Here is a 13,265-nt window from a genome sequence, read left to right on the forward strand (position 1 = left end):
TCCTTTCATCAATTAAATTCAATATTTCTTCTGTTACCCAAGGATTTTTACTAGCCCTCGTCTTTTTACCTACTTGATCTTCTGCTGTCTTCACTACTTCATCCCTCAAAGCTACCCATTCTTCTTCTACTGTATTTCTTTCCCCCATTCCTGTCAATTGGTCCCTTATGCTCTCCCTGAAACTCTGTACAACCTCTGGTTCTTTCAGTTTATCCAGGTCCCATCTCCTTAAATTCCTACCTTTTTGCAGTTTCTTCAGTTTTAATCTACATGTCATAACCAATAGATTGTGGTCAGAGTCCACATCTGCCCCTGGAAATGTCTTACAATTTAAGACCTGGTTTCTAAATCTCTGTCTTACCATTATATAATCTATCTGATACCTTTTAGTATCTCCAGGGTTCTTCCATGTATACAACCTTCTTTCATGATTCTTAAACAAAGTGTTAGCTATGATTAAGTTATGCTCTGTGCAAAATTGTACCAGGCGGCTCCCTCTTTCATTTCTTAGCCACAATCCATATTCACCTACTACGTTTCCTTCTCTCCCTTTTCCTACTGCCGAATTCCAGTCACCCATGACTATTAAATTTTCGTCACCCTTCTCAATTTCTTCGTCATCTGCAGAGCTAGTTGGCATATAAACTTCTACTACTGTAGTAGGTGTGGGCTACGTATCTATCTTGGCCACAATAATGTGTTCACTATGCTGTTTGTAGTAGCTTACCCGCATTCCTATTTTCCTATTCATTATTAAACCTACTCCTGCATTACCCCTATTTGATTTTGTGTTTATAACACTGTAAGCACCTGACCAGAAGTCTTGTTCCTCCTGCCACCGAACTTCACTAATTCCCACTATATCTAACTTTAACCTATCCATTTCCCTTTTTAAATTTTCTAACCTACCTTCTCGATTAAGGGACCTGACATTCCACACTCCGATCTGTAGAATGCCAGTTTTCTTTCTCCTGATAACGACGTCCTCTTGAGTAGTCCGCGCCCGGAGATCCAAATGGGGGACTATTTTACCTCCGGAATATTTTACCCAAGAGGACGCCATCATTTAATCATACAGTAAAGCTGCATGCCCTCGGGAAAAATTACGGCTGTAGTTTCCCCTTGCTTTCAGCGGTTCGCAGTACCAGCACAGCAAGGCTGTTTTGGTTATTGTTACAAGGCCAGATCAGTCAATCATCCAGACTGTTGCCCTTTCAACTACTGAAAAGGCTGCTGCCCCCCTTCAGGAACCACACATTTGTCTGGCCTCTCAACAGATACCCCTCCGTTGTGGTTGCACCTACGGTACAGCTATCTGTATTGCTGAGGCACACAAGCCTCCCCACCAATGGCAAGGTCCATGGTTATACATATTTATGTGACCTAGAAATGAATTTTTGATGATGATGTCTGTAGGTTTTCCATAAATTTCACATTTGGTTAGTTATTATCATTGCTTTCTTTTAGGTCTAGAAAATTGATCGATACATATTCCCAAATTACATAAAAATTTATACGAAATAAAAGTGAATAAATTCCTACAATGACAGGAAAGAATCTGTTTCTATTGAGACTATAAATTACATGTTTTATCATTACATCAATATATTTCATTAATTTGCATACATCATTTTACGTACTTATATTTGTTTCAGTCCAAACTCTGCTGTCAACCTTTACTTATGACGCAGCCATCAAGATTTGTATATTGTTATGTTATTGACTTTGTATCAGCTCGGGGCTTGTTTCATATTATTATACACTGTGCCATTGCATGTTGTAGCCTACCAGTTAACAGAGGGAAAAACCACTGTTTGTGTTGTGTGCCACAACAGTATACTTATTTTATGGACTAGTGCTCATGAGTTTTTTTGTAGTGTATTTTCTGTTCTATGTGTATATTTTGTTCAATAAAGTTTTTAGCTTTTTACCTAGGTTATATGTTGCGCTCTCAGTACAATTTACTATTGGATGGATCTGGATACGGTCTTTTTGTATACCTGGTTGTGCTCACAAAGTGGACAAATGTGGGTGGATTCATGACAGTGAATGATTTGAGAATATTTGGATGTAGATGCTAATCCGATGCTAATAATATCTAGCAGTCTTTTGTTATTGTGCCTGCTCTGTGCAGTCAATAGCAATCAATCCGTCTCATATTTTTGTTGTTCTGTCCTGGATTTTTCATTGTTCTCAGCTACATAACCAAAATCGAAAACATAGCTAAACTTTTTTACAGTGTCCTTAAAAGCAGAACATTTCAGAAAGTTCAGCTAAATTTTCAGTCTTTTTTTATGTTCCTGTTGACCATGCTTAGCTTCAGCTATACGGTGAGTGATTACCTGTATTCTTTGCATATTTTTGTTTCATTGTGTAATGGTTTTATAGATTCTTTGGTGACCCTTACAGATACAGGTAGATGCAACACAGCTACCATCTGGTGCATCTATTCATCCATTTGCACCAGTACCACCTCTCCAACCTGGAGGTATGGCAACAAGCATTCTGGGAGTTGACTTTGCTGATTCAACGCAGCCTCTGTCATTTGGTTTGGTCCTGAATGGAAGAACATGTCGGGTCCAGCTAAGGCCCCCTGTTGGAGAGCTCATTCGAGCTGTCAGCATGCCAGAACAACTGTTCATTGTTGAGCATGGTGAGCTACATCATCACTCCTGATCAGTTTGCAGAATGAAAAAATGTTCTGAGTAGTCAACAGAATCTCTGATAGCAACAGGAGAGACCTCATCTTAAAACTGCTTGAATGACATTATTTTATTGTTTTATATGTGTATCCACTTAATTTTGCTCTTGATATTTTATTGCTGAGAAAAATAGTTAAAATATAGTGAAAATCTTTCCGTCCTATCTTTTTACAATACTGCTTATTTTCCTTTACTTCTGTTTATTCCATCAGTTTTTTGGGCCCATACAAAACACTTCATTATCCAAAATTATTAAGAAAATCCTGTTACGCAGTATATTTCCTTACTGAAGGGAAATAGTATTACCCTGCTACTACTAAATGAAGAGTGGTTGTGTAGCCGGCAATAAGTTAATGTACAAAATAAACTTATCTACATATAATGTCTATTTTAGAGCTCTGAACCAAAGAAAATCATGGTGCTTATGGGAAATTTGTGATTTCTGCGAATAATTTTTTTCATTTGCATGGATATTGTCATCTGTTGTCAATGTCAATAGGACTCCCTTCCTGATCACCATCACACACGTCCTTGTGGCCATGGTCAAGTTGCCGACACCATTTCATGACAACTCCATGCAACACTGCATTTGGTCCATGTACTGCCAGAATTTCATGGTGAATCTGTGTGCAGTTTAGACGTTGTGCTCACTAGAATAGCACTGCCCTGCTCATTTCAACCTTTGATTATGTTTCTAGTTGCCACCCAATCTCACTTGCACACTGTGCTGTACGTGTTAACCATACCACAGCAGAACTGCGTCTGCAGGAAGCCCTCGTCTGATAATATGGCACTCTTATTGTGCAAAGGTCGTAGCATGGGACAAGGTGTGAACCATACTTCTTGAAGTCCCCTCATAATGCTAGTGTTGAGGTATTGGTGGCATACTGACAGTGAAAAGGGTACTGGTATATTTACTCCTAAGATTTTACATTGGACTAATGAAGTGCTCACATAGTCGATAAAAAGTTGTTTTGGGAGGATGGGTCAAAGGGAAGCACAACTGCGTGATGATATGGCTCAGGTTGTCAGTAGTTGTGGTGGTGTTATGCTGTCAACTGCTTACAGTAATGTTAATGGTGGCACACATAATTTAGCGCTGACTACCTACTTAAGTAAAGATAGTGTTGTGGCCTCGTCGCTTGTCTTTATTTGGCCTCTTCCAGCAATGGCAATGTATGGAAGCTCTTAGGGATGTGTCTACCCCAACATCTTTCATTTGTTGCTGCATCAGGTAGTGACTGCCTTTATTTGTGGTTCCGTCTTAAGGTACCAACTTTGACATGAGACCTCCTTCTTTGGACAACACCCTGCCTCCCCCAATCTCCACACTATCGTCGTGTAGTGCTATGTCACATGAAGATGGCAAGGGAGGGGTGGGAGTGTCGTGAATGTGAACATAGATGAGACGATGGAATGTAGATGAGATGACAGGGAGTGCAACAATGGCCAATGGCAGCTCCCTGTCCACACTCCAGTATCCCCAGTAGAGTAACCGAATGCTACAATCAAAAAACTGGCCACAGGGAGCATGCCCACATCTGGTGATTCAGATGATATAGCATTGGCTGCAAGCGGAACTCCAGGGGTGCCGCGATAGCTGCCTAGGGCAGTGATTCCACGGACTTCAGCTCAGACTGCAGGACCATCAGCTGCATCAGCAATGATGACAGCGCTAGCACTACATCAATCTCCATTGGCACGGCTCTGGATGGTGTCAATCGGACCTGCCAAGGACACTTATGTTGGACAAGTTGCCTTGTGCAAACTACACCCCAGTGAACTTATTGCAACAAAGACAAAACTTACTGCCAAAGGGAATGAGGACAAACAACATATGCATCAGAATTTTCTGTATGCAGCAACACAACATTTGACCGCACACATTGTGACAATGCAAAAAGTAGCGATATGCCACCCAGTGAGGAATTCTGTCAAATTAACGCGGCATACAAATTGTGAAACTACCTGCAGAGCTGGGCCAAAAGCAGTTGCTCCATCAAACGATAAAAATCAAGAGGAAAATTTTGAAGAATTTCAAAATTTTGAGTATCAATTTAATAACATAATTCCTCAAACAAATCAAAAGCTTTGTTGGGGCTTTGTTGGTACTGACTTGTAACTGATACAAAAATTCAGTATAAGAATGTTGTACAATGGGCCTGTACAACAACTTGTGTTGATAATTAGACAATAGCAGAGCCCAGTGTTGCAAATTTTGAGCTGTCTGTGATGAGACAGTCTTAGTAGTAGTGAACAAAGCAATTAAAGACCGATGATCTGTAATCACATAGAAAGTCCGACAGTACAAGTATTGCAGGAAGATAGTAACACTCTATCTTTTTCAAGTTGACTATAATTTAACTTTGCTTTTTTGAGAGTTTTTGAGTCAAAACGAATAGATCTATCTGATGAACCAATTCTATGGTAGAGCACAGATCCAATCCTGTAGGATGATGGGTCTACAACTAACACAATAGGCTCAGCTGGATCAAAATTAATCTAACAATAACAACTTGACAATGCATCCTTTTTTGCCCTGAGCAGCAATTTGCACAGTGTATGCAATCAACTTTGCATAATATGTGAGCTTGTACATGACGGCCCGTAGCTCCTTGATGTTACAGGGTGATGACAGATCTTTAATCGGAGACAAATGTGAATAAGCAGGATGCATACCCTATGCGTTTATAACACATCTTAAATATTCAAGTTTTTCATATAATAAGATACACTTTGTTGCACTTTAAGCCAGCCACAGCAAGAAATCCTAAAATTGCCAAAATTAAATTCTTAAAATTTACAATCTGCTACAATAGTATCATCCAGACAGTTTGCACATGGATGGACTTTGGCTGTTAATTGTCCTAGAAAACGTGGAAAAACAGCAGGAGCTAAAGCACTATCAAATGGCAGTCTTTTCAACTTGAATAAATTCGAGTGTGCGTTGATCACAAAATATTGCTTGGGCTGCTCATCCAGTAGTAACAGTAAGTAGGCCTCTTGTAAATCAGTCTTGGAAAAGAATCTGTCCTGTCCCCATTTTGACCATTAATTCCTCCAGTCTTGGGAGAGGAAATGAATCCGCAGTACACAGATGTAAACCTCCTGATGACTTTTTGCAAATGATGATGCGTGATTCCCACTGACTTACAGAAACAGGTTGTATCACCACATTGCCTTTACATTGTTGCGGTTGTGAAGCAGCTGGCTTACAGATTGTATGAAGGACGGATCAAACACATTAAAATCATGGTTGCGCATTGTCTTTAACAGTAATTTGCGCCTTGAAATCTTTAGCCCTTCTTAATCCAGATTCAAAAAGTTCACTGTACTTGTTGCACAAATCAGAAACATTAGTATGAAGCACTGAAATGTAGATTTGTAACACATTGTCTGCTTTGCACAGGTTTAAGAAATCAAACAAGTCTTAAATTTGCACTGTTTTTAGGGCATAGTACATGAAATAAACCATACTTTGTAATATCACAATAAAACTTCACAAGCCAAGTATTGTTATTTCATGATTGTTACATGCAGGCAAAATAGAAGTAGGCTTCTGTGGCTGTGGGCTAACGATCGTTTCATAGGTGTCTTCATTGATGAGGGAAACACACACACTTCTGTCTAACTGAAAATTGTCTTTTGGGCCACTATTAATTGGTCAGAAAGTTTATTCTTCTTCTGTAGATGACGGCAGAAAGTTTTCGCTAAATGGAGATGCAGTCTTCAGTGTCGCCAGCAGTAATGGTAGTGCTGACTGGTGATGCAACTTTCACTTCCTGAAAGTTACACTGTAGCCCCATTCGTGAAAGGTGTTCATTCTGGCTGCCTTATAAACAGATTATCCAGGTATGACCTCCCCCTCCCGCCAGAAACACTTCGTATCATGACAATGACAAGCTTTTCTGTTGTGATCTGATAAACACTGGGGAAGCAGTACTTCCTCTCCTTATTCTGAAGTACACCTCATGTACCCTGTGACTGAATAGTTTTATTTTTACATTTACTGTTAATCTGAGCCCTGTTTTTGTTCACTTTAACATTAACCTTAGACTGAGTGCCTTGTGCACTATGAACAAGAGAAATAGACATAGCCCCTTCAAATTGATTTCAGTTGTGTCCACAATACATTGAGACTCTAAGATTCACAAAACTGTTTCAGATCAAGATCTGACAGTTTTAAAATAGCAGTGCAAATTCGTGCGTCTGACACAATTTTTGTAATTGCATCGCTTAACGTAACGTCACTATAACGTAATCCACAAGAACACTTGGTCCTGCAATGTCAAGTGAACCCTCAGAATTCAGCAGTCAACTGTTTTAATGTCTTTTCAGGATGCTTCTTAAGATGAAAAAATGTAAATCTCACTGCGTTGACAACAATTTGAAATTCATAATTTTTATTGAGTTTGTGGATGAGTTCTTCACAACCAGTATCTCCTGGATAAGACTCAGAGCTTAATTTAAGACACAGACTGTATACGTCATCTGACAGTTGATAAAAAGTAACCAATGCATGCCATACCTGTAACATTGTCTGCTGCGAAGTGTGCTTCCAGTTGTGCACAATTTGTGGACAAATGCCCTTCGTTACTGTTAAACTGGTGAAACTTGGGAGCAGCAACCAGTCGTGGAACTGCTTCTGGTGATAGTAAGGTTGTCATGTGGTGGACGCTGAGCAGCAGTTATTCAGTGTGCTGCACCTGAAACTGAACAACTTCATTTAGAGATATTTCTCATGGCACTGCAGATGTGGCTTTATAGCATACACATAAATAATACCAATATGATTGTGACTACTGAGAATAGTGAAACTAAAAATATCCACAGGGCAGACTAGGGTGGAATTCAATGCACTGGAAACTGCAGCAAGCATCCTTGCCAACATTGTCATGCCAGATTAAAAATACACTTCAGACATTCGCTTCAACACTGTAGTGAGTTCTAGCAAGCCTAGATTTGCTTCTGGAGGAGGTCAAGGGGATACTACGAGGGCAGTTCAATAAGTAATGCAACACATTTTTTTTCTGAAACAGGCGTTGTTTTATTCAGCATTGAAATACACCAGGTTATTCCCCAATCTTTTAGCTACACAACACTATTTTTCAACGTAATCTCCATTCAATGCTACGGCCTTACGCCACCTTGAAATGAGGGCCTGTATGCCTGCACGGTACCATTCCACTGGTCGATGTCGGAGCCAACGTCGTACTGCATCGATAACTTCTTCATCATCCGCGTAGTGCCTCCCACGGATTGCGTCCTTCATTGGGCCAAGCATATGGAAATCCGACGGTGCGAGATCGGGCCTGTAGGGTGCATGAGGAAGAGCAGTCCACTGAAGTTTTGTGAGCTCCTCTCGGGTGCGAAAACTTGTGTGAGGTCTTGCGTTGTCATGAAGAAGGAGAAGTTCGTTCAGATTTTTGTGCCTACGAACACGCTGAAGTAGTTTCTTCAGCTTCTGAAGAGTAGCACAATACACTTCAGAGTTGATCGTTTGACCATGGGGAAGGACATCGAACAGAATAACCCCTTCAGCGTCCCAGAAGACTGTAACCATGACTTTACCGGCTGAGGGTATGGCTTTAAACTTTTTCTTGGTAGGGGAGTGGGTGTGGCGCCACTCCATTGATTGCCGTTTTGTTTCAGGTTCGAAGTGATGAACCCATGTTTCATCGGCTGTAACAATCTTTGACAAGAAATTGTCACCCTCAGCCACATGACGAGCAAGCAATTCCGCACAGATGGTTCTCCTTTGCTCTTTATGGTGTTCGGTTAGACAACGAGGGACCCAGCGGGAACAAACCTTTGAATATCCCAACTGGTGAACAATTGTGACAGCACTACCAACAGAGATGTCAAGTTGAGCACTGAGTTGTTTGATGGTGATCCGCCGATCATCTCGCACGAGTGTGTTCGCACGCTCCGCCATTGCAGGAGTCACAGCTGTGCACGGCCGGCCCGCACGCGGGAGATCAGACAGTCTTGCTTGACCTTGCGGCGATGATGACACACACTTTGCCCAACGACTCACCGCGCTTTTGTCCACTGCCAGATCACCGTAGACATTCTGCAAGCGCCTATGAATATCTGAGATGCCCTGGTTTTCCGCCAAAAGAAACTCGATCACTGCCCGTAGTTTGCAACGCACATCCGTTACAGACGCCATTTTAACAGCTCCATACAGCGCTGTCACCTGTCGGAAGTCAATGAAACTATACGAGACGAAGCGGGAATGTTTGATAATATTCCACAAGAAATTTCCGGTTGTTTCAAGCAAAATTGGCCGAGAAAAAATGTGTTGCATTACTTATTGAACTGCCCTCGTACAATAAGTACAGAATATTTGAGCACTTTATTAAAGTTTGAACAATCTGAACTATGTAACTTGGGAACACTCCATCTCCACAGGAATGTGTGTGTATATGTTGCTGTTGCTGAACTCTGTAACTTAATACACTACAACATGACAGTCTCTTCCCTCAATATACAGTTGACTGTTAACTTTGATAAACAGTTCTGGCTTCGAGTACGACTTGTGCTGCTGGAGCTGACTAATTTGATGCTGTCATAATGGATGATTGCAGACCAGGCTGAGGGGCAGGTGCTGTGACATAAGTATCCTTCCAGCAACAGTGGCATATGGAACCTCTTGAGGATGTGTTTGCACTGACGTGTCTCATTTGTTGCTGCGTTGGGCAGCGACTGTCCTTACTTGTGGTTCCATTGTGAGGTACCAACTTTGACATGGGGCCTCAGTCTTCGGATGGCACCATGGTCACCAATGAACTCAACATTGCTCACAGATGGAAACAGTACTTCAGAGAACTCCTCAACTGGGGTGAACCTGAAGGTGCATTCAGATTTCAGCCGCCTGGTATTGTACACTACTGGCCATTAAAATTGCTACACCAAGAAAAAATGCAGATGATAAACGGGTATTGATTGGACAAATATATTATACTAGAACTGACATGTGATTACATTTTCACGCAATTTGGGTGCATAGGGCCTGAGAAATCAGTACCCAGAAAAACCATCTCTGGCCGTAATAACGGCCTTGATACGCCTGGGCATTGAGTGAAACAGAGCTTGGATGGCGTGTACAGGTACAGCTGCCCATGCAGCTTCAACATGATACCACAGTTCATCAAGAGCAGTGACTGGCATATTTAGACGAGCCAGTTGCTCGGCCACCATTGACAAGATGTTTTCAATTTCTGAGAGAGCTGGAGAATGTGCTGGTCAGGGCAGCAATCGAACACCTTCTGTATCCAGAAAGGCCCGTAGAGGACCTGCAACATGCGGCCAGGCATTATCCTGCTGAAATGTAGGGTTTCGCATGGATCGAATAGTGGGTAGAGCCATGGGTCGTAACACGTCTGAAATGTAACATCCACTGTTCAAACTGCTGTCAATGCGAACAAGAGGTGACCGAGACGTGTAATCACTGGCATCCCATACCATCATGCCGGGTGGTACACCAGTATGGCAATAACAAATACACACTTCCAATGTGCGCTCACCGCGATGTCGCCCAACACTGATGCGACCATCATGATGATGCTGTAAACAGAACCTGAATTCATCCAAAAAAATGACGTTTTGCCATTTGTGCACCCAGGTTCGTTGTTGAGTACACCATCGCAGGCACTCCTGTCCATAATGCTGCGTCAAGGGTAACCGCAGCCATGGTCTCCGAGCTGATAGTCCATGCTGCTGCAAACGTCGTCGAACTGTTCGTGCAGATGGTTGTTATCTTGCAAATGTCCCCATCTGTTGACTCAGGGATCGAGACATGGCTGCACGATCCATTACAGCCATACGGATAAGATGCTTGTCATCTCGACTGCTGGTGATACGTGGCCATTGGGATTCAGCGTGGCGTTCTGCATTACCCTCCTGAACCCACCGATTCCTTATTCTGCTAACAGTCATTGGATCTCAACGAATGCAAGCAGGAATGTCGCGATACGATAAACCGCAATCGCGATAGGCTACAATCCGACCTTTATCAAAGTCGGAAACGTGATATTATGCATTTCTCCTCCTTACACGAGGCATCACAACAACGTTTCACCAGACAATGCCGGTCAACTGCTGTTTGTGTATGAGAAATCGGTTGGAAACTTTCCTCATGTCAGCATGTTGTAGGTGTCGCCACTGGCGCCAACCTTGTATGAATGCTCTGAAAAGCTAATCATTTGCATATCACACCATCTTCTTCCTGTCGGTTAAATTTCACGTCTGTAGCACGTCATCTTCGTGGTGTAGCAATTTTAATGGCCCGTAGCGTATATCAAGCTATCCACCATTTACTCTGGAGGAAATAAAGAAACAGATAACAAAGCTTAAGGAGAACTAAAGTCCAGGAGAAGAAGGAATCTAGATGAAAGTCATTCAGGCTGAATGGGAGAATCTTCCAATAGAATTCACCAACTAATCAGGATGATATGGATTGTGAAGGAGGCCACAGAAGATTTGAAGGCAGTGGTCATCTGTCCTATATACAGAGAAGGTGACAAAATGGAATGGACCAACTACAGAAGAAGCACCCTCCTGAACGTCTACTATAAGATCCTGTCCAACTGTGATTAATAAGCTCAAGTGGCAGACTCTGCAAGAGAGGCGCTCTGCATCGCGGTGTAGCTTGCTCGCCAGGTTTCGAGAGGGTGCGTTTCTGGATGAGGTATCGAATATATTGCTTCCCCCTACTTATACTTCCCGAGGAGATCACGAATGTAAAATTAGAGAGATTAGAGCACGCACGGAGGCTTTCAGACAGTCGTTCTTCCCGCGAACCATACGCGACTGGAACAGGAAAGGGAGGTAATGACAGTGGCACGTAAAGTGCCCTCCGCCACACACTGTTGGGTGGCTTGCGGAGTATAAATGTAGATGTAGATGTAGATGATTGCTGAGTATCAGGTGGTTTCAGAAAGGGCTGTTCAACTGTTGTCAATATCTGTGTACTGTGACAGCTCACTAAGATGTTGGAATGTGGCAAAGACCACCATCTATTATCCATAGATTTTAAGGAGGCATACAACTTCATTCTCTGGGAGACCCTGTTGAATTGCCCAAATGAGTGAGGAATGCCCAAGAAACTAATGAGCCTAGTGTGAATCTGTCTTATTGATTAAAAAGGCAAAGTCAGCTTGGTGACCGAGTCACAAAGAGCTTGAACATAAAGACAGGGTTGAGACAGGGAGACGGGGTATCATTAATATTGATCAACCTGGCACTCAGAAAGGTAAATAGGGAAGCTTTCCATAAGAATTTCAACAGGATCTACACGGAGTGTGAGAAAATTACACATCTTGCCTTTTTTAATTACATGGCCCCATTGTCCAGATCTAAGGATAAACTGAGGTGGATGAGTGACAGTTTGAAGGCAACACTGAACAAGATCAGTCTCCTTGTGAATTAATCAAAGATGATGATGATGAACAGGATGCATGCTCATTCAAGAGACCCATCCCAACCTTTGGTAGCCGGAACTTGATGCTACAAAAGGGTTCATAATTTTAAATATCTGAAGGTAATCTCTACGGAGGACGCATTGTGAAAGGCATAAACCAAACTGAGGATCCATGCCGCAAACCAGTTGTAATTCAGTCTACGTCTGCTTTTTAAATCATACAGTTTCCCTAGGAATTCAAACTCCAGTCATGATCCAAACTGTGCAGCTACACTGAGATGACAAAGGTCACGGGATACTTTGTAATATTATGTCAGACCTTCTTTTGGCCAGTGTAATGCAGCAACGCGATATGGCATGGACTTAACAAGACACTGGATATCCCCTGCAGAAATATTGAGCCATACTGCCTCTTCATCCACTCACAATTGTGATTGTGTTGCCGGTGCAGGATTTTGTGCATGAACTGACCTCTCGATTATGTCTCATAAATGTTTGATTCATGTCGAGCAATCTGGGTGACCAAATCATTTGCTTGAATTGTTCAAATGTATGTGAATTCCTAAGGGACCAAACTCCTGAGGTCATTGATCCCTAGACTCACACGCTACTTAAACTAACTTATGCTAAGAACAACACACACATTTATGCCTGAGGGAGGACTCGAACCTTTGGCGGGAGGGGCTGTGCAATCCGTGACAGCCACTCCGAGCAGCACTTGAATTATTCAGAATGTTCTTCAAACCATTTGTGGCCTAGTGATAGAGCGCATTGTCATCCACATAAAAATTCCATTGTTGTTTGGGAACATGATGTCCATGAATGGCTGCAAATAGTCTCAAAGCAGCCAGCTATTACCATATCCAGTCAGGGATTGGTTCATTTGGACCAGAGGGCCGAGTTTATAGCCCACACAATTATGGAGCCACCATCAGCTTGCACAGTTCCTTGTTGGCAACTTGGATCCATAGCTTTGTAGAGTTCTGCACCACTCTCGAAACCTACCATCAGCTCTTACCAACTTAAATCGGGACTCATGTGACTAGTGCATAGCTTTTCAATGTCACATGGCCCAACTGATATGATCATGACCACATGATAGGCGTTGCAGGCAATATCGTGCTGTTTCCAAAGGCACT

At 42.2% G+C, this 13,265-nt stretch overlaps 1 protein-coding gene across 1 annotated transcript in view; it reads left to right on the plus strand.

Moving 5' to 3' along the window:
- Positions 1-13,265, plus strand: part of LOC126094737 (AP-3 complex subunit beta-2) — a 200,673-nt gene that overhangs the window by 153,266 nt on the left and 34,142 nt on the right. Inside the window, 1 exon segment of the mRNA XM_049909286.1 lies at positions 2,410-2,653. Within this exon segment, the coding sequence (XP_049765243.1) occupies positions 2,410-2,653 (244 nt within the window).

This window comes from Schistocerca cancellata, chromosome 8 (genome assembly GCF_023864275.1).
Source record: "Schistocerca cancellata isolate TAMUIC-IGC-003103 chromosome 8, iqSchCanc2.1, whole genome shotgun sequence".
Classification (NCBI taxonomy): Eukaryota; Metazoa; Arthropoda; class Insecta; order Orthoptera; family Acrididae; genus Schistocerca; species Schistocerca cancellata.